This window comes from Vitis vinifera, chromosome 18 (assembly GCF_030704535.1).
Source record: "Vitis vinifera cultivar Pinot Noir 40024 chromosome 18, ASM3070453v1".
Taxonomy (NCBI): domain Eukaryota; kingdom Viridiplantae; phylum Streptophyta; class Magnoliopsida; order Vitales; family Vitaceae; genus Vitis; species Vitis vinifera.
This window is the reverse complement of record NC_081822.1, coordinates 6,555,504-6,578,213: the sequence shown is the minus strand read 5'-3', so window position 1 is coordinate 6,578,213 and position 22,710 is coordinate 6,555,504. Positions and strand designations below refer to the sequence as shown.

Below are 22,710 nucleotides of genomic sequence, written 5' to 3'. Positions count from 1 at the left end.
CAACAGCACCCGTGCCACATCAAGTGGGGTTGCTTGGATTCATGTTAGTAGCAAGTCTTTACTTGAGTCCTATTGAGATTTTTTTTTTTTGATTGGAAACGATACAAATATATATTAATATAGAAAAGGAGTACAAGAAGAAGGATGAGAAATCCTCCAACCAAAGACAACTAAATTACATGAAAAAACACAAAAAACAAACGAACACCCACTAAGGACCAATCCCTATGGAGTACACACCGCTATCCAATCCAGTTGAATCACATTAAGGGGAATCCCCTTAAATGCCTTGGAACAAAAGGCCCAAAGGGAAGCAAGGAAAACTATAGAGTCCCAAAGGTACTCTGAATTCCTTGCTTTATCCTCAAAAATCCTTGCGTTTCTTTCCCACCACACAACCCGAATTAGAGCTATGCTCGCAGCTTGCCACAAAACTATCCCTCTCTTAGAATTACCGAAGCCTTTAAATTTGATGGACATCATGTCATATATGCTCCTTGGGGAAACCCAGTCCTATTGAGATTTTTAGAAGTCTTTTTTACTGGAATTTACTTACTATGAGAAATCCATATTTTTAGACTTTCAATTTCATAGAATTTTCCATTTTCCATGACTTCCTATTGAGATCCAGCTGAAGCAATGGAATGCTGAATTTCAGAAAAGTTAGCTGCATTTATTATTTGACTGGGTGGTTTATACATGAAAAATAGAATAGAGAAAAGTGCAAAAAATCAATCGGGGACTGATGGAAATTTCTCATTATAAGAAATTTTTTTACTCCTAAAAATTTCTATTTTCTAAAAGTTTTTATTTTATTTTAATTTGTAATCTAATTCCTTTAGAAGTGTTATTTATGTTTTAGCTTCATTATTAGAAAAGTTTTGAATTATGAGATCTAGGGAAAAAAAATCAGTCCATTAGACTATCACATAGGTTATATTTATCTTCCAATGCTTATAAATATGGTTGATTGTTATAAAATGGAAATATTAACTTTTGCACACTTTGCAGTTCCTAAAGGGAACTTCCTTATTTTCTTTTCTACATGAAATTTCCAGAAGCCTTATTGTAATCTAAGGTTACTTCTAATGGTGAAATTACCTTATTTTTTTCCCCCAGCTAAGATTCTTAGAAATCTTTAGTGAGATAAGGTTTTTCTATTTCTTTCTTCTGTTTCTTTTTCTTGCACTTTACTTTCTTTGCTGCCCCCATACACTGTTATTCAAATTCCCCACCTTAAATTCTAAGAGGAGAAGCTCTATCCCCATCATTAGTTGAGCAAAGGTAGCTGCCTCAAGGTTGTCCTACATCGATACTGCTCCAGAAATATCACTCAACAGAACCACCAACAACAGACCCCCACCCCCCAACCCTCCCTTCTTTTGTAGGTATTGATCCAAAGAGACTCCAATCTCTTATTACCAATTTCTACAAAGCCCAAATTAGAACCATCATCTTACTCTCCAGATAACCTTGCCTTCACTTTCCATTCCATCTTTCTTATGTACTTTCATTCATTTTTAATACAATTCCGTTTCTGATAAAATAAAATAAAAATACACATTGATAGAGATCATCCTCAAAAGCTCCCTTTGACGATAGAGAACCAGAAACAATTGAGACAGATTAACTGCCCCATGTCTGCATCAACAACTGCTGCAGACTTAGACTACAATACAAATAGCATGTTTCTGAATGTACATATTCTGTCTAATTAAATCTCATCACAAAAAACAAAATATTTAAATCTTCATTCTTCATTTGAACGAAAAATATGCAACAGCTTTGCATCATCAATGGGTTCTAGTAGTAGTAGTAAACTTTTATTACTGAATTTATATGGAAATGAATGGCAACAACCCCAAAGAGAAGGATAAGTTTAACTTAAAAAATGGTCAGTCAATTAAAGATGGTTTCTTCCTACCTGAGCAACCAATCGAGCAAGTAATGCCATGCGTGTATGGCTACAATCTGTTTCCCGTGAATACACGTACGAATCGATAATCCGTTCAAGTGCCAACTTTTTCAATCTAATTTTCTGATCTTCAGTCAGCTCAACATATGGTGGAGGCAAAGGTAAATCAATGCTGGTCTCTTCAGACACATAAGTATTTGACCGTGCTGGAGAATGTTGATCAGTTTCTATCAAAGGCGATGTATCAGCTCCATCTGCCACTGCAATATCCAATGACTCTGGTGCAGCCGAGTCTTCATCAATTGTGCGAGCAGGAGAAAGGGCAGCATCTGAAGTAGCACCAATCTCTGGAATATGATCAACTTCCTTGGCTCCATCCAGAAGCTCCTCTCTGGAAATTGGTTGATCAGTTTCAGAAATCAATGCATTTTTTAAAATTTTATCATCACCTTCAGTTTTGGACACCAAAGATGTGGAAGTATTTTCTACACTTGTGACAACAGGAAGTGAAGGCGGCTTGCTCAAAGAAATAGAACCATCAAACTCAGCTTGAATAGCTCCAGTATCCTCCACCATATGTACAGATTGTAGTCCAACCGGCACTCCAACACGCCGTGGATCCAGCCGACGAGGATCCTGAAAATTTTTCTAGTGACATTTTGGACCAAGCACACAAAGATCCTAAGTTTATAACATACAGAAATTAATTAAATTAACACACACAATAATGGTAATTACAGACTGTAAGTTTACCCTCCGTGGATCGCGCTTAGAATCTGGAGGGAGATTAATGACAGTAGACATTTCAGAATGTGCCATGCTTGTTGCAGCTGCTGTAGAAAAAGGCACTTGTGCTGGGAGAACTGAAGACTGCATTGTAATTGTTGGAGCAGCAGTAGCTGGACTGCTTGAAGAACCAGTTTGTCCAGACACTGGCAAGTTCCCAAATCCTATAGGTGATGACAGGACCTTAGAGAACTGCTTCATATTTGTTACGATAATATCGGCCAACAGATCAGGGTGGATTTGGGATATAAGGATTTCAAGTGATTCAGCACCTCTTTCTCCTTCTGCAACTAGAGCACAAATCATGGCAATCATTTGTTCAACAGGAGTCAAATCATTATCCAACAGAGGCACCTTCGGAGAGACACCATTAGCAGAAGCACAGTCCTGCCCAGAATCACTCATTTGAACATGTGAAGCTGAGTGCATGTTGTGACCATAACGAATTCGTTTGGAAGTCATCCCATGACCATTAGTTGGCTCTTCATTATCCTGATGCATAGACCTCTTCCTAAACAGATCTCCAGGAACAGACAGCTGACTTGATGGTGGATCATCCTTATTGTCAGAAATTGGAATTATGTGAGGCAACTAAAGTTCATTAAAATAATGGAAATAGCATTATTATAATTATTGATAAGCTGCACTTCCAAAGGGTACTTACCCTGCCCAACCGAGCATCACGTGAAGCACGCTCATTATTCTTCATCATTTTATCAACTTGCCGAATAACTTGATCGGCTGCATCCCCAGCATTCATTGAACGTAGTGCTCTAAGTAATCTATCTCTTGACTGAAAATGAAATAAGACTTGTTAGGCATATGATGACCAGATATGAAATAAGCCTGGAGAAAAAAAATCATAAATGTTTGCCTATAAAAAAACAAAATCATAAATATTTGTTGGAGCTTCTCAGCTCAAAGACATTTTGCTCCTTAAAAGTGATAACCTGTCATCAAAATGTCTGTAGTTGTACAGCTTTCTTTTTTTTGCCTCTTCTGGCTTCTTTCACATCTATCAAACTATTTATGCAAGTAAAGAAAATGATCCACCCAACTAAAAGGAAGGATCATCAAGGAAAAACTGCTTTTTTGACCAGCTTCCGCAAGCAAATAATGGCATGAGAAAAAACTGCACCCTTATTAAGGAATTAAGATGGTGATATAAATAATCAACCAAACAGAAGGTAGAAACACCATTGAGATAATTTAATAACAATTTTCTTTTATTTAATAACATGGAAACCCACTAGCTCCACTTTCCAGGACAATAATAATAACAAAATTTAACTATGATGTTGCAATATGGACAGAAATTGCAATGTCCAACCCATACTACTGCAACTGCTAATTCAGAATATTTAAGAAACACAAAATGTCACCTGTTAAATTATGAGTTCTAGTGACCCAGAAATAAATAAACAAGAAACTTCGCATTTGAAGACCATGCCTAAGCAACAAATGTTTATTAAATTTTCCTTCCAATGGATTTTTCACTGATTTATCAAAATTAAGAATCATTCCAGCAATGATTGAGGAAACCTTCCTACAAATTGCAGATTGACGGCGAACTATCTAATTTGAAGTTCAGCCAGCCAAGACGAAGCAAGAAAACAGAAGCAGCATAAAGTTTTTTTTTATATATAGATAGATAGATAGATAGATAGATAAATATATTAAAGAGCAACAATTTTTACCTCCATTATAGTTGGACAAGTACACCTTAGGAATCCTAAAAAGGCAGTCCTCAGGGAATACTGGACGCTAGCAGAATGACCTTTCACCATCTCAATGCTTGAATCAAAATCAAGCAATGCAGAAAGAACCGTGTTGTAGTGGTGAGGCCTCTTCCTTGCTATGGCCGCAAGACTGTCAAATTAATTGAATTGCAGGTTAAAAAAGGAATAAAAGTGAAACTAACATTACAAGAAGTAGACTAGAAAGAGCTAAATGACAACACAAGACATATTAAAAAAAAATGAAAATAGACCAAATTTAAATTAAATAAAAAAAATAAAAACCTTTAAAAGTCAATCTTATAACACTAGGAACCAAATTTCACTAAACATCTCCAACAGCTAAAAATATACATGTAAAATGTAATAAGACCCACAAAAATGTCAGTGACTCAGAAGATGGATTGGCATCTAATATGCTTTACCATTCAGCTATCCCAAAATTTCCTTGTCCTTGTGTTCTTTCAAGTTTTGTTTTTTAGGACACTGTAATTTTTTTCTTAGGAATCATCACCAAGTTTTCTGGTTATTTCAGCACCTTATAGGAGCGGATTCCTAACCCCGGCCTATTTCAGGAAACAAGCCCATAGCATTTGAAGAAACAAACCATCCCCAAAAATTGAAAATATAACACAAAATTTCCCAGAAAAAAATGTATATGGAGAGCAATAAGGAAAAACCTATATAGAGAACCTACTAATAAAATGTCACCAGGCACTTTTATATCGAACAAATCGACTTCCAAAAATTTACCAAAATGGAAATGGAGACTTTCTTGGAAGCAAATCATAAGTGGGAAATATAAGGAAGATGACAAGGGGTGGCATTCTCAAGAAGTGAGAGATAGGTACAAGGTTGGATTATGCAAAGCCCAAGAAGAATTGGGAGATTGTTAACAATAGAGTCTCCTTTTCAATAGGTAATGGGAGGAGGGTAAAATTTTGGAAAAATAAATGTTGCGGAGATGAGCCTTTGTTTGTATCTTTCCCCTCCTTATATGCCATAACAGCTTCAAAAAAGGCATGGTTGGTTGATTTTTGGAATCAGTCCAATTAAGGGGGGTTTTGGAATCCTTACTTGTCTAGGCATCTAAACAATTGGGAGATCGAGAATGAGGAGCAGTAATTTTGAGCCTCCAAGGAAAAGCAACAGATAGGGGAGGAGAAGATAAAGTGATTTGGTTAGAGGCAAAGAGCGAAAGTCCTAGAGTTAGGAAGATCAATGCCTTTTCTAGTGGGTGTTGTTTGGAATTTGGTTTTGCCCGAGGCAAGTTTCTTTGCTTGGGAGGCTTAACTTGTGGAAAATTTTTGATCTTGGATCAGCTTTAGAAGAAGTTAGACTTTGGCTAATAGATGACTCCTTTGACATATCCAAGAGGAATTGATTGACCACATCCTTTTGCATTATGGCAAGACGTGGGTTTTGTGGTTGCTATTGTTCTCTCTATTTGCAGTGTCTTAGGTGTCATCTTCCTCTGTTAACAGGACCCTTTTACGATGTTGTGGCTCCTTTATTAAGAAGAAATGAAAAAAAAAAAAGCGTGGAGAACAGCCCCTTTGTGATTTTTTTTAGACAACTTGGAAGGAAAGGGATGGAAGGTTGTTTGAAAAGGAGTTTTCTGACCAAATATTGAAAAGCATTTTTCTTTGTAATTTGTTGTATTGGACCAATTTATATATAGATGAAGGCTCAATGTCCTTAATTAGCTTCATTGATTGGTTGGGTTCTCATTGAGGGAAAGAATAATATTTTGTTGTCTCTCTTCCTTTGCTTGCATCTTTTAGTTGTTGTTATTTACATCCTATGTACTTTTGTGCGCTTGTTTTGGCACTCTTTTTATATAATACTCTATTTAGCTATTTAAAAAAACATATATATTTCCTATTGATGATTAAACTGGTCACCACTCAACTACATTACATGGGTTTGAGTATGGGTGTTAAGTGTGGGTGTGTGTCTAGGTTTCTAATCCTTCACATACAATTTTTAAGATATAAGGACTTCACTAAAAAATGATCTAAAATGTTACTTGGATATAACATAATAAAAGGGATCCCCATTTCTAAAACAGAAAAAAAAAAAAAAAAAATATATATATATATATATATATATTAAAATAGTCAATATCCAAAGCAAAAAAGGAGCATCCACCAAGAATCTCACTATCACACCCTTGTTATGTCATGTTGACATGGGCACATTGGATGAAACTAAAGAGTCTAGATAACACAGCCATAAGACGGTAAAACTACCCTAGAATCAAGTCCATCCACAACAATAGTTTTCTGGTTATGATTTTAAACAAAAACAGAAGAAAATAAAAAGAAACCAAATATATCCAAGAACTTAATGGTGGAATCAGGAAGAAAGTTCTTAAGATGAAGTCATAGATTTGATTCTGAAGAGCAATGAGGGAGCGATGATGTGCAAGTTTGATATAGAAAAGGTGTATGATCATGTGAACTAGTCCTTTTTGCTTTCAGTTTTGGGTATGATGGGATTCGGGGAGAAATGGCTTTGATGGATGCAATGGTGTATTTCCACAACTAGCTTTTTTGTTTTAGTTAATGGGACTTCTTCAAGTTTTTTCCAAAGTTCTAGGGATTTAAGGCAGGGGGACCCTCTCTCTCCGTGCTTATTTGTGATTGCTATGGAGGCTCTTCGTTGCCTTCTAAGGAAAGCTATTAGTGGGGGTTTTTTGTTAGCTTGCAAGGCGAGGGGTAAAGGTGGTGAAAGGGCTCAGGTGTCTCACTTATTGTTCATTGATGATACTTTGGTTTTCTGTGGGGCTTCTCAAGATCAAGTGACATATTTAAGTTGGATTCTAATGTGGTTTGAGGCCATTTCGGGGTTAAGAATTAATTTGGATAAAAATGAGTTAATCCCGGTGGGTAGTGTGGAAAACACGGAGGCTTTGGCTATAGAAATTGGGTGCAAGGTTGGGAGTCTCCCATCCTCTACTTGGGATTGCCGTTGGGTGCTTCTCATAGATTCGTGGTTGTTTGGGATGAAGTGGAGGAGAGATTTCAAAAGAAATTGAAAGAGCCAATACATCTCCAAAGAAAGGAGGATCACCTTAATTCAGAGCACTTTGGGCAGCATGTCCATTTATTTCATGTCTATGTTTTCTTTGCCTAGAAAGGTCGGATTGAGAATAGAGCAGATTCAGAGGAATTTTTTATGGGAAGGTAGGGCTCTTGAGCGAAAACCTCATCTTGTACGGTGGGGGGCTTGGTTTGCCCAAACAAAAGCAAAGGAGAGTCGGGGGTAAAGTGACTTTCTACTCTTAATAAAGCGTTTTTAAGCAAATGGAGCTAGAGGTTTGCTAATGAGATAGGGGCTTTTTGGAATCAAGTGATAAGGGGAAAGTTTGGGGAGGAGCAAGAGGGTTGGTGTTCCAAGGAAGTGAGGGGTGGGTATGGTGTGGGGTTGTGGAAAGCAATAGGGGGGAGTGGCATGTTGTAAATAGTAGGCACTATTTTGTGGTGGGTAAAGAACGAAGAGTGGAATTTTGGAAAGATAGATGGTGTGGTGATTCACCTATTTGTGTTCCTTTTCCCACTTTATTTGCTTTAACTGTCTCCAAGAACTATTGGGTCAAAGATGTGTAGAGTTCCACTGAGGGAGGGGGGAGTTGGAGCCCACACTTCTCTAAACCTTTCAATGATTGGTAGGTGGATGAGGTGCACAGGTTTTTATTGGGCCTTAATGGGAAGAGAATTCAGTAGGATGTGGAAGATAGGGCCGCTTTGGAGAGAGACTAAATGTGTGAAGTTTATCATTAAGTCTCTCTACAAAGCATTAGCTTCAGGCCCTCCAATCTCTTTCCCTTTTGACTGTCATTTGGAAAGCCTGCATGCAGCCTAAAGTGAGCTTTTTTGGGTGGGAAGCAACGTGGGGAAAAACTCTTATTTTGGACCAACTTTAGAAGAGAGGATGGGCTCTAGCAAATAGATGCTACCTTTGCCAAATGTACGAAAAATCAATAGATCGCATCCTTCTCCATTGTGCCAAGGCAAGGAGCCTTTGGGCGACGTTTTTCTCTCTTTTTGGGATGCAGTGGGTGCTGCCAGCCATAATTAAGGCGACATTTTTGGGCTGGGACAAGTCTTTTGTAGGAAGAAAGAGAAAGGAAGTTTGGAGAGCAGGCCCATTATGTATTTTTTTAGACAGTTTGAAAGGCAAGGAACAAAATTGCATTTGAGGATGATGTGTTGTCAATTCAAAGCCTTAAGAGTTCTTTTGTTTATTTTCTTTGGTCAGAGACGAAATTGTTCATAAAAAATGGTCTTTTGACTTTAGTTGATTTCATTGATTGGGTGGGATCTTGTTGAGGGTGGGGTTCTTTCTGCATCTCTGTTATTGGCAACAGATTTGTTCCAGCTGGGGAGCAAGGGATGTTTCTTCTTTGTATACTTTGAGCCCCTGTTTTGGCAGCTTTTTCAATACAGTTTTTCTCTTTTACTTATCCAAAAAAAAAAAAAAAGTGAAGCATTTTCATTGAACAAAGAAAGTGGAAATGGAAGAACTCAAGCCAGGTGGGAGATAAAAGAATCTAGAATCAAATGGTATTCCATTTGAAGCTCTAGAAAGCTAAAAGGAACTAGTATGATCTAGAGTAATTTTCATCACAAGATTCAGAGTCTAAAAAAAAAAATTGAATGCATGCCTTATTAAAATAAAAATAAATATTAAATAAAATAACTTGAACATACGGAGTAGATGCATTCTGCAATCAATTTGCAAAAATATAGATGGAGAAAGACAAAAAAATTTCACAGGACAAGACTCACAAACAAAAGGTGCAAAAATTTACATAAGTGCTTCAGTTATTTGTATACTAACCCAAGAGCCAAGATGAGGTGGCAAGAGGTTGGAGGTGGAAAGGAGAGGTTCTAGTTTTGATTCCATGTAAAAGGAGGCAAAAACCATCCAAGAAACATTACACAAAAATACAGCCATAATGGCAAGGTGCGCACAATTGAAGCTTTCCCCATAATAGACTCTGATTTTAAAAAATCTAAATGGAGTGAAAAGACTAAAGATAACACTCAAAAAGGAAAAAGCAGATAAGATTTGGGAATAATAAAACAAAGGATATAAAAATGAGTTCATTTGAGGAAGTTAAAAAGAAAAATCAAAAGAATGCACCAATGATGGAACTCAAACAAGAAGGATGAAGAAGAAAAGAAAAGAACAAAAGAACAGGAAGGAAATCTAGGTTGTCCCAAATTTGAAAAGACACTAATGAACCCAATTAAGCTTCTTAATTTAGGTGAAGTAGGAAGAGTGATGTCAACATTGGACATCAGGAGGATACCTTGCTGTCATTGACAAGCATATAAATGGCAAAGTAACTTTATATTTACCTCAAAAAAGATCAGATAGTTGCATTATAGACATTGTTTAATCATCTTACTGGCTCTAGATGCCACTAATTCCCCCAGACAAAAAATAATAATTTTAGCTGTACAGAATGCAGACTCCAAGTAATCCCATGATTTGCAAACTCCAAAGTAATCCCATGATTTGCAAATTCGAAACTCCAACGGATTTTTTTTAGCTAAAACACGAGATTTTTATAAATTGTGAATCCAAAAAATCATGTTTCTGTCATAATTTTATTTCATTTTTAAAACAGGCAAGTTTTGTTAGGGCTTCAACCCGATTGATATGATATACATCACCATTACCTAACAACTTAAGCTTTTAGATTAAATCGATAGCTTAACATGACAGCGCAAAGCCTTAACTTATAGGAGGTCATAGATTCCAATCTCACAATGTCTATTCCCCTCATTTATCAAGCTTGTGCAAGCCCAAAGAAAGCTGCCAGTGAGACAGAGTGTTAAGCTTCGACTTTAACCAACTTCACGGTCAATGTCATTCTTTTACCTAATAGATTAAATTTCTGAAATAGTTTCAACTGGAAAAAAGATGAAAGTAACATATTAAGGAACATCTAAATGCAAGAATCAATTGAAGGAGGCAAAATAAAATAAAATAAAATTTCTAGCCCATACACTTCATTAACCTTTTTATCTTTGAACTTTCTTTCAAATAACTTGTTAAGGTACCAATTGACCTAAAAGTTTAAGCTGTTAGGAGAATGTGGAGCTGGTTTAGGCTAAAGCCCTAACATCTTCTTTGAACTTGCACATGAGCTCAATAAATGAAAGTAAACAAGTGGTGAGGCTCTAACTCATAACCTCCTGTGAAAAGAAGGCTCTAACACCATGTTAAGTTACCAATTGACAAAAAAGCTTAAGTTGTTAGATAGAGAACCAACAATCCCTATAAAGCTAATTCAGGCTAAGGCCTTAACCAAGATTGGCAGCATTTGAAAAATAAAAATTAGCAAGTTCAAAGAGCAAGTGCTTCAAATAAATTGGTAAATGACTGATAATTAGTTTGGTCCCATGGTGAATGGGTAGTTTACGCATTATCAAGCTTTGACAGAATATATGTTAAAATATTATATCATCCCAGCAGAAGACCAATTGTGGTTAAAAGAAGCATCAATCCTGGAAGCTGTTCTAGAACCGACAAAAAAAAAAAAAAACAAACCAACAAACAACCAAAGCTTGATTACGAATCCTTGTATGTAAGGCGCCTTAATATATACTGGAGATAACCAATGGAAAGGAATGGTAAGATGTTGGTAGGACAACCAAGAAACCAACACAAAAATAGTTTGCAAACAAAGACACAAAGCAAAATGCTAGTAAGACAAAAATTAAGAACTAGAACACTTTATGAGAAAAGTCAGGCTGCAAAAAGAAAGAAAGCTATAGCAACCACAGCTTTTAGAAAGGAACATGCAATTTATTATCTTCCTTGGTAAAAGAAATAATGCCTAGGCAGCAAGAACAAGAAAACATCAAGTCAGGAAAAACTGGGGAAAATGCCACTCCTCCCAAATCAGTTGTTTTAAGAAGGGAAACTTCACACACATTATACAATTTCTGACATAGAACAAAGCCATAATGAACACACAGAAAGAACAAGTACGTCAACCCTTGAATAAGTAAGTAACAAAATAGGTTACTTCCTACCTTTTTTTTTTTTTCTTTTGATGAGAAACAACAATGCAATTGGTTAATTAGGATTTAAGATGTACAATAGAAGGATGAGGAATCCTCCTACAAACAAAAGCTAAACAAATAGAACCTCCAAAGTGGTAAGTAAACTAAACACCTATGGTATACCATAAACCATATTGTAAATACAAACAACATCTCCTAACTAACCCACACCCTTGGAACTAGACACCGATAACCAATCAAGTTGAACCACAATAAGGGGAATGCCCTTAAAAGTTGTGGTGCAATACGCCCAGAAAGAAGCAAGGAAACGAATAGTATCCTAAAGAACCTCTGAAGTCCTTGCCTTATCTTAAAAAATCCTAGCATTTCTTTCCCACCACACAACCCAAATCAAAGCAAGACAAACGGTTTACTACAATACTAGGCCTCTCTTAAAGCTTCCTAATTCCTTGTATGAGATGGTCATCATGTCACAAATACTCCTCGAAGAAGCCCAATCCATCTTAGTCAATCTTAATAATTTGTACCACAACCCTAAATTCGAAGGACAATGTAAAAAGAGATGATCTACCGATTTTCCATGTTTCATATACAACTTACAAACATCAAGACTGAAGGCTTTGTAGGGTTTTCTCAACTATAACATGTCATTGATGTTTACCTTCTTGTGTGCCACTAACCAAGCAAAGGACTTTACCTTAAAGAGGACTTGAGATTTCCAAACAAAATTAGTAGGGAAAAAGGAATTAGATCAAAATGGTTGGACAAGACCAAACAAAAACATTTTACTGTAAATAAACCCAATGAATATAAAGACCAAGCTCTCACGGGAACGAATCAAGATAAGTGCAAACAAGTAAAAGAGGGCATAAGTCTTTCTAGATCTTCCATCTCAAAATCAAAAGGTTATGGCTGAAGTTAAAGTTCCAAGAAAAAGGATAAGTAGACCCAAGAATTGATGAAATAGGAAGGTTTTAGGTTCTTTCCTGCATGTAGTAGTTGCTTTGCATGAGGAACCTCCTACTAATAATTAGATTGCCTCCTACTAATAATTAGATTGTTTCAATAATACCCAACAGACACCTAAGGCATTATCCATGTTAATAAAGGTGAAACGAGGAACTTCACTTTGTCATGTGAAGTTGCCCTACCAATTCCATCCCATGGAAGATTCAATAATACCCAAAGACACCTGAGGCATTATCCATGCTAATAAAGGTGAAGAGAGGAACTTCATTTTGTCATGTGAAGTTGCCCTACCAATTCCACCTCATGCAAGACAATTTATTATTTTCTTTCTCCTTAAAAAAATGCCACAAGAACCCCTTTAGACCTCAAAACATTTTTAGACTTCTCCAAGTGGTGCGTAAACACCTTATCTACAAAGAGAGTGTGTAGTACCTATGCATACATTCAAAAGGGATAAAGCTCTACTTTGACAAGGCAAGCAGCCTCACTGGATCTCCAATGGGAGCACCCCAAACTCTAGAAAGATCTGCTAGCCCTCTCCTCCAAATCTAGCCCAAGATATTGACACTGAATCACATTCTACCAGCATATTAGAGACACCCAAGTCAATTGGCTCTTAGACCCCACAGTAACACTAGGATCTCCACCTCAGAGAAGAACCCACACCAATTAGCTTCAAGAAGGCCCTTCAAATTATCCCTCTCATCTCTAATAAGGCAATCATTGCTCATTCAATCTGGATTACCCAAAGCACAACCATCAATATCGAGTTTCAGGGACCTGGATACTCAAATAATCCACTTGACTCGAAACATCAATCCTCCTCTTTGAGAAAAGAGGAAAGATCTCCAATCCAACAACAGAATGCTGAATGCTGAAATGTGTGCTTCAAATTCCCTGGGTGATAGATATCCACAGAGTTGTGAGGAAGCATACAGTTGCATAAATATTTCATCAATTTTCTCCTGTTCAAAAAACTTTTGCATTCCTTTCCAAATCAAATTATTCAGTCACAATGAAAACCCTTCCAAACCAACAACCTGAAATCACTGACAAGTTTGCAAAACCTCTCTGTCCTACCCATGCAATCTCAGCTAAAGAAAACAATCTTTGCCAAACTTTAAAATAATGTGGGAAATGAAGGAAAATGTGATGATAATTAAAAATACCCAATATCATCACCAATTTCCATGTCAAAATGCATACATGAACACAAGCTTGGAATCTCCAATTAACAGTGTCTGGATCTTAGTGTAGTCCGCCAGCAAGCTTTGATGAAGTAGCTTCACAGAAGCATATTCACAAGTCACAAATATTTCTACCACATTCACACTTTATTTATAATTCGTAATATTTGAAAAATTACTATTACAATCTACTAGATCAGCATTATAATGTTTTTAAGTTCTTATTCATCCACTAAACCTCATCCATGAGTACACAATTCAATTTACAAAGCACAAATTTTTCAAAACTAAACTATTATATTTGCCCAACTTTTTCAAACTGTATCATGCAATGCTTTGCCCAGAAATCCCAAATTTTGATTTTGACCAATCTTACATATGCAGCACCTGATAATGCAACATAAACCAGTAGCACACCAGATAAATTTATGAACAACTGATATTCTATTGAATAACAAATTCAGAGAAGACATTACACCTAATAAAATCAATCCCAAGTTAATGAGTACATATTCGATAGGTAAAGAGAAAAGAACCGGGGAAGAAGGCGTTGCAGTTCATTTAACATAAAAATCTGGGAAAAAACCTTTTTGTCCAAAACCACATTCTTTAGAATATCAAATTTAGTCACATACAACAAAAACTACTCAATTCAAAATAATAACATTAACCAACAAAAGCAACATCACCAAGCATTATTATTGACTTATTTTCTCATTTCTTTCAATAAAAACAAACTACAAAATAAGGTGTTCCTTTTCCTTTTTTCCCCCTTAATCAGAAGCAAGATAATGCATGGCATTGAACTTGATAAGTACAATTAAAGATGAGAAATCCTTCCACCCCCACACAAAACAAAAAAGAAAAAAAGAACAAAAAAAAACCTGGCCAAAAAGGCAAAGCATGCATATACTACAAATGCAAGCAAAACAAATTGAACATCTTATATTAGAACTGAACATAGTACAACCCAAGACCACACTACACATTTCAAGGGGTAAAAAGTCCTCAACAAAGACACCAAGTGTCTCCTTGCTGGGTAAAATAATCAGCATGTTGGGTTAGCGATATGTAGCATCCAAGAGGAAAAACATCTCAAGTCCCTCACAACATCAATAATTTGATGAATCCACCCCCCCCACCCACCCACCCCCTACTACACATTTCAAGGGGTAAAAAGTCCTCAACAAAGATACCAAGTGTCTCCTTGCTGGGTAAAATAATCAGCATGTTGGGTTAGCCATATGTAGCATCCAAGAGGAAAAACATCTCAAGTCCCTCACAACATCAATAATTTGATGAATCCAACACCCCCCCCCCCCCAATACATTGTATTCATGAACCTCTTTCCCTATTGGACACCCATGAAATGGCCATAGTGAGATCTCCTCCCTCCAGACAGTGGAAAATTCCAAATCTATAGCTTGCAATAAACCCTCTCAAAAAGCTTGAATCCATGTCTCAATAATTATACTTTCTCCATCAAGTAAAATGCTCTTAAGTACCATACGACATTGATCTCGAAACACTCTCCTAATCTCAAGCTATCATGGACTAACCAAGGAACAACAATCAAAATTCAACTTTACAGAGCACACTAGAGGCAGAAACCAAGTAGGATGAGTCTCCTCAGGAAACTCAAAAGAGGTAACTGCAAATGCATATTTGGTGGAGGTCCAGACATAAGCGTAAATATGAACCAAGTCGCAAAGAGTATCCATAGATGTCCATCCATCCTCAAAAATCCCAGCATGCCTTTTTCACCAAATAGTCCAAATCACAACAAGACTAGGATACACCACAGAAACAAACATCTCAAAAGACCATCAAAAGTCTCTGAAGGATATAACCATCCTCCTTGTCACACTTCTGAGGGGTACACATCCCAACAAATATGAATAGCTTATGTCAGAATCTCAAAGCCAGTGGGCAATGTTAAAAAGATGGTCAACTGTTTCACCAATAACTAAGAATGCAAAACCACAATTAGGACAAAAGGCTTTAAAAGGCCTTCTTCTGAATCATATCATTGATATTGATTTTCTTATCAATCACAAGCTATGAGAGGCCTTAACTTTAAGAAAGGCTTTTGAGTTTCAAATGAAACTGGCTGGAAGGAAAGGAATCAAATTAACATACATAGACAAAGCTCTGAAAAAGGAACTGACTTTAAAACACCTGGGTAATCAAAGACCAAACTTTCATATTTGGAAAGGTAGCAGAAAAATATTGTAGTAAGGACATGAGACATACTGGTTCCTCAAATTCCTGATCAAAAAGGTTGTGGTGAAAATTAAACTCCCATGAAGGAGATGAAGAAAAAAAGGTCTTTAGATAGAAGAAACAAAAGAATCTATGATTCTCACAGGCCTAAAACCATTTGGAAATTAACACCAAGAGGTTGCTCACCCAACCAAATATCTTTCTAAAAACCTTAAGAGGTTGCTTTTAAGGCTTGGCATGGTGAGAGTTGTGGGGAGCTTCCAGTTCTAGTCACTTTGTTCCACAATTTCAAATTTTCTCCAATCCTTTGCAACCTTTGCATGAACTATGTTGTTTCCAACCTTCAATATGACAGTCTCTCCACCAAGAATTAAAAGCATACTTAAAGTTAGGATCCAACAAGCTCATATTTCAAATCCAGAAGAAGCCAGTCCCCACTTAAAATGATTGGAGCCTAGAGCAATAGAACAATGATAAGAGATAAATCAAGATAAGGATTCTTGAATGCTATGGGGGAAACTCACTTTCCAATCCTGTTACAAACAGAGATCACTTGCAAGTTTAACTAAGTAAAGGCAGCTTTCCCAAGAGGAGGATCAACCAACTCACAATCCAAACTAAGAGTCTTGAAACAATCATGAGGGGAATTCATTAGCAAAGCACGGAGTTTGACATTTGGTTTCATTTGAAGAATATTTTATACCTTTGAGAATTATTGTTAACCTTGTCCTAACCATTTATTGTATCCAAATAGATTTTCCATTTTAAACTAGTATACACTAATCCACATTTTCTATCAAATTTTGTACGGAATATTTTGTCCTTCTTAGAAGGGTTTCTCGTCCTTCTTTGCACTTACTATTTCAATGCAATGAAATGGATATTTTTTATTAAAAAGGAAAATACTAAGTTAATAATAATAACAGTCTTGAACCACCTAGCTTTTTTGAGCCCCTTTTGATAACATTTTTTGATAAATAAAGAATAAAATTGAATTTCAAAAGAGCCGCCAAAAAAGCGACTCAAGGTATACAAGGAATAAACCCACCATCACTACCAAGGCTCAAATAGGAGAAAAATACCCAAAAAAAATAGAGCCTTAACAAGTGCCCAACTATTCAAAAAACTTACTAAAGTCAAAGGACAATCATCTATAAACAGCTTAGACTTTGACCAAAGAAAGCAAACAAAATCCATTTTCAGCCTTTGGGAAGAAAACACCTTGTTGTCGAATTCTTTGCCTTCCAAAACATCCAAAACAAACATAAAAGGCTTGCACTCCAAACCTTCTTACGTTTTTGCCCACAAAAGAACCATGTCACCCCAACAAAGTCTCTCTAACTGATAAAAAAAACCCAAGACACCCCAAAAAGTGTAAAAAGCAACTCCCATAAAACCCTTGTCGTTTCACAATGGAGAAGTAAGTGATTATGGATTCTTCATACAAAAGACAAAAGTAACACCTATTTGCTAAAGACCATCCTTGGCTTTGAACTTGATCCAAAGTGAAACCCTTACCCCATGCTGCCTCCCAAGCATAAAGGCTAACTCTAGGTTGGACCTAGGAAAGCAAAATCCCTTTTATTGGAAAAGACCCCCAATTGTTTGGTTCCAAAGTGTTGTAAAGAGATTTAATTGTAAACTTGTCATTCTTTGTCATTGACCAAAGCAAAGAATCTTCCACATCCCAACACACTCTCTTTCCATGCAAACAAGCCAAGAAACCTCCCAATCATTAAAAGGTCTAAAGAAACAAGGATTCCATCCCCCCTCCCTGAATAATGCCAAACATACTCCACTCACACATCCTTAGAAATGGCTAAAGTAAATAAAGAATGAAAGACACAATCAACAAATTATCCTCACACCACTTATCTTTCCCAAAAAGCACCCTCCACCCATTACCCACAAAAAAAGGAACACTTATTTCTTACAAAATCTCAATTCTTCCTTATCGTTTTCCACAACCCAACCCCATACCCCTCTCTCACCTCCTGAGTGACCCACCCCCCCTCTTTCTTCTCCATACTTTTCAACGATAACATGATACCAAAATGCCCCTCTCTTACTCACAAAATGCCAACTCCACTTGCAAAGAAGAGCCTTTTTAAGAATTAAAAGACTTTTAACATCCAAACCCCCTTTCCTCTTGCCACAACAAACAACAGCCACTTAACAAGATAAGGTTTATGCTCTAACACCCCACCTCCCCACAAAAAGTTCCTCTGAATTTGTTCTAGTCTTAATCAAATAGCCCTTAGTATACAGAACAAAGACAAATAATATATGAGCAAGCTAAATAAAGCACTTTGAATTAAAGTAATTCTTCCTTCTTTGAGAATATATTGTTGTTTCGACATTGACAACCTCTTGCAAAACCACTCTTCTACTCCATCTCAAGATACAATAGACTTAAACAAAGCACCCAAAGGAGACCCAAATAAGAGGATGGGAGACTACCCACCTTGCACCCAAGCTCAACAATTAGGTCATCTAAATTCTCCACCTTCTTCATAAGAATTAACTCACTTTTCTCTAGATTAATCCTTAACCCTAAAATCACCTCAAACCACATGAGCAACTAACATAAATAAGTTATCTAATCCTACCCTCTAGAGTAGCCTAATAGGTTAAGGCGAACACTGGGAAGTGTGGTCCCAATAAGTAGCACATAGTTCCGGGTTTGAATCCTGTCATACCCTGAATTTACCCAATTGCGAGGTGGTCAGCACCCCAAGGTTTGGATCTCCATGGAGAGTCTTAAGGGCTTGGTCATGGAAGATTCCTCGGTTATCAAAAAAAATAAATAAATAAGTTACCTGATCCTGAGAAGTCTTAGAGAAAACAAGAGTATCAATACACCATCTTGAATATAATAATCCAAGGAGGATGCTAACTCGACCCATAACTCCTTTCTTAAATTATAAGCATTAGGGTTATAAACAAAAAACAACTAAAAAACCCCTTCACTATTTAATGAAAGGTTGATCGACAGTACAAGAGCCTATAACCAACCAGAAAAACTAAGAAGCCTATGTCCCACATAATGTGAATACCTCCCAAAGCCCCACAAGATGAAATTTACATACATTTCCTATTCTTTTTTCTTTCATTTTTCTTTTTGGTGATAAGTTGTGGTCATTTCCTATTCTTAGCAACCACACACAAACTACTATGCAATTTTCTATCACATAGTTCCTTTTTTTTTCTGGTCTCCTAAAGCATAACCACCTTAGGAGCTTCATTACACAAAAATTCCTTAAGCGCCTATCTCTTCCTTTGGGACCCCAAACCTCAAAAATTCTAACTAATCTTCATGAAAAACCAATGAAGATCCAAACAATCAAAAACAAAGATCCTTAAGACTCTAATTCATCAACTTTATTTTTTTTATAGATGAAAAGCAATAGTAGTGGAAAGCACCAAAAAAATGGTGCACCAAAGTACACACAATATAAACAACGGCCTTCAAAAAGCACCCAAAAAAAGGGCAGAAAAACAAAAAATTCTCCCCCCCTCAAACCAAACTCATCCAATCAATCAAGTCAAATAAGGACAACGATCTTTCTCCTATAAACAACTAGGACCAAGAAAACAAATCATACATAGACATAGAACTTTTAGTCTATGATCAAAGAGCTCTACATTCTCAAACGATCTTCTAATTCATCATACTTCATATAGAGGATTCTAATAAGTTGAAAAATAATGAAGGGGAAAAGAAGAGCAATAGCAACACCATAAACACCTCTTCCCTAACTCCAAACAAGTGCCCACATCCCCCCCCCCCCCCCCTCTTTGCCCTCGTCCACAAAAGAAAAATAAATTAAATTAAAACCAACAACATGATCACACTAAAATAGTTATTCTTATAATATTTTCAAAAGTTCATGTAAATAATCTAGAAGAGTACAAATACCTATGCTATCTCTATAAGGTTCAAAACCAACCTAAATAGAGGATTTTTATTCCTTTTCTATTTTGTACCATCATGGAATGGATAAAACCAACAACTAATTACATGGCGACCTACAGTTGCACTTTGCATGGAAGCTTTGGAATGTTGTTCCTTCTATGTAAATAGAATTTCATTGTAACATTTCTTAATTTGGATAAAAATTCACATTTCCCTAATTCTTTTTTGCAGTTTTAACAATTTTTTACCACTTTCACTTCTCTATTGTGATAATAGTTTAGATTTCAATGCGCACGCTTGTTTGTTCAAGGTTTCTTGGAGTTGAATTGTAAGAACTATCAGTTCTACGAATTTCCATTTCCCCTTGTATAGCTATATCCAACAAATCCCATTACATTAAGCCGCTACATATTCCATGGCAATGATATTCAAAATCCTGGTCCCATGGCAATGATATTCAAAATCCTGGTCCTCAATTTAAAGGCATTTAGAGGATTGTTGCAGGTGAACAGAAAAGCCCCAGCAGAAGTAAATTGATAACTCTCATAATCATTTGGACATGCTCAACATTACTCTCAGAGCAATGACTTTGGATGACAAACATTTGGTTAAAGATTTGCAGTCAGTTCAGCAACTTTCTTTATGCACATATAAATTGCTTGATATATACAAAGAAAGGCATTGGTCAAGTTTTCTATTAGTGACCATGGCCGACACCACACATGATATGCTTTACTGTTAAAGAAAAGAATTTATAGATCATAATTTTGAGATGGGGATTCTTATTTTCCGCCTCAACTCATTTGTCATAATAATATTTTTCTTTTCTTTAGACAGAAAATATAAGATCATAACATTAATCAACCTAAATGATGAAGGAACTCAACAAAAGATGATGTTTTTCAAAAATTTAGGGGAGCCAAAGATCTAAAAGGGAAGAGTCACAGAGCCTGTCAACTAAAAAGATAATACTGACAATAGTAGACAAATAAATAATCAACTGAACGCCACCAAAAAAAAAAATCAACAATAAAATGAATTCATACATAGACAACCAGTAGAACGGAAACATGAAACTGAACACCATAACAAAAAGAAGCAGAGCACGATCCACAAGTGATTACAAAATTAAGGAAAAAATTATTATTAAATATGTTAAATGTGTGCCAGCAGTTATAAAAATATTAATACATTTTCAAATAGCACCTCGCACATTATTAGCTGTATGCACACAGCTGGAGATGAACAATGCTAAATGGTCTCTCAAACAGTTTACAAAACATAAACTGCAGCACTTGACCACCAAATTTCTCTCAGCACATGTAGTGACCATTTTATCCATCGATTAACAATCCTATCATTGGCCAGTGGTGTTGACATCAGCTAACTCCATGATACTCAAACAAGGTGCAGTCTAACATTGTCTAGCCCTGTGATTCCCATTATCTGAACCCCCAATGCAGCAGTATCCAATGCCATTTAACTCCAAATTAGAGAGCTGATCAGCATGCTGTAATAATACCACAAACAAGCAGTAGAATTTGTACTACAACCTGCTTCCAAGCTTCAGTAATCCCTCCAAAAATTTCCAAAGATGGTAAAAAGGAAAAAAAACTGAGGGGAAAATGCAGTTTACTGCCCACATAAAATTTAAGGGCTTCATTAACCTGAAGATATTTAATAGCAGGTGAAGGCATAATAATATCATGTAGAAAGCAATCAAATACTCCTCACACATTTAAGTACTTCAATTACTACTGACCGGTTCATTTCCTGCAGAGCACCAAGCAGGATGATAACTACAACATTTCAAATCCAACAAGGAAACTATGCATTCTAGTCCAGGAAATATTTAGGAAAGAGGTATTATTAGGGCTATAAACTCTGCACAGTGAATCACATAAAAAAGAACTGTATATGGGCAAATCAGAATTCAAGACTTTTCAGCATGGTTTTTCTTATAAAAGAACCTATGCATGAAATCATACAAACATCCAAGCATGTAACGACCAATTACACCTAAGCATAAATGCATATGGAACACACATTTGCACATGCATATCCCACAAGACAGAAATAAAACTCACATACGAATTTTCTTATATAAAAACTTTGCATGTGATGTAACGATCTTGACTGACCTAGACTGGCCAAAGATAGTGAAAGTCATAGACGAAATATGCATCTTGGCGCCACACTCCCCGTATTTTTTTAAATTAACTTGTTTCATTCTTAGCAATATATCTAATATTGATCAAAACATGATAAAAAGTGGTGGTCAACCATTGTTGCTATCAAGTTGATTCTCCATTGCTTAGACACCTATAGCAAATAACACATTAAGCAGTTCCTCCCAAAAACGGTGTTTACTTCATCCTACATGGCACTTTACAGAAAATTAAACCTTGCAGTTAAGCAGCGAATATCCACATTCATGGCCCCTCCACAACTCATAACCTAGGTCAACTTCATCCAACAGAGGGCATGACCATAAAACCTAACAACTACCAGATGCTAGCACCCATACTGAACATCACTGTTTGTACCATGCTGATAAACAAGATAGAAATACCTAATTTAAACAGTCAAGATTGAGAGAAGCTAAAAATAAGGAAACGCCAACAGAACACCCCCAAAGTACTCAAAAATAAGCTAGGAATGAGAGGTTCCTGAAAAAATGAAAGCTGTCATATCTGACTTTTGCACACAACACTCCTAAAAAGAAATGTCTGAGAGTAAATTTTCCAAGGATAAAAGCTGCTCTTCACACTCCCAAAAAGAAATATCCAAGGGATAAAATTTCCAAGAATAACCATCAGCAAAGGATAACAGAAAACTTGGCATAATTAGTATGATATTTTAGGCCACATGATAAGATGGAATCAGTCAGCAGGCTGGTATAAGATTTTAGGCAAAACAAAAAAATGGAAAC

At 36.4% G+C, this 22,710-nt stretch overlaps 1 protein-coding gene across 4 annotated transcripts in view; it reads right to left on the bottom strand.

The window, feature by feature from the left end:
* Positions 1-22,710, bottom strand: part of LOC100266091 (uncharacterized) — a 59,757-nt gene that overhangs the window by 33,058 nt on the left and 3,989 nt on the right. For 3 of the 4 annotated variants that reach the window (XR_788233.3, XM_010666149.3, XM_010666152.3), the window contains 4 exons: positions 4,399-4,570; positions 3,366-3,494; positions 2,669-3,259; positions 1,925-2,563 (listed from right to left, as the gene is read on the bottom strand). Coding sequence is in view for 3 of the 4 variants with exons in the window: in XM_010666149.3 (XP_010664451.1) it covers positions 1,925-2,563; positions 2,669-3,259; positions 3,366-3,494; positions 4,399-4,570 (1,531 nt within the window). In the remaining variant the exon portion in view is untranslated. The remainder of the gene's footprint in view (positions 1-1,924; positions 2,564-2,668; positions 3,260-3,365; positions 3,495-4,398; positions 4,571-22,710) is intronic. The other variant, XM_010666151.3, reaches the window with a different exon arrangement.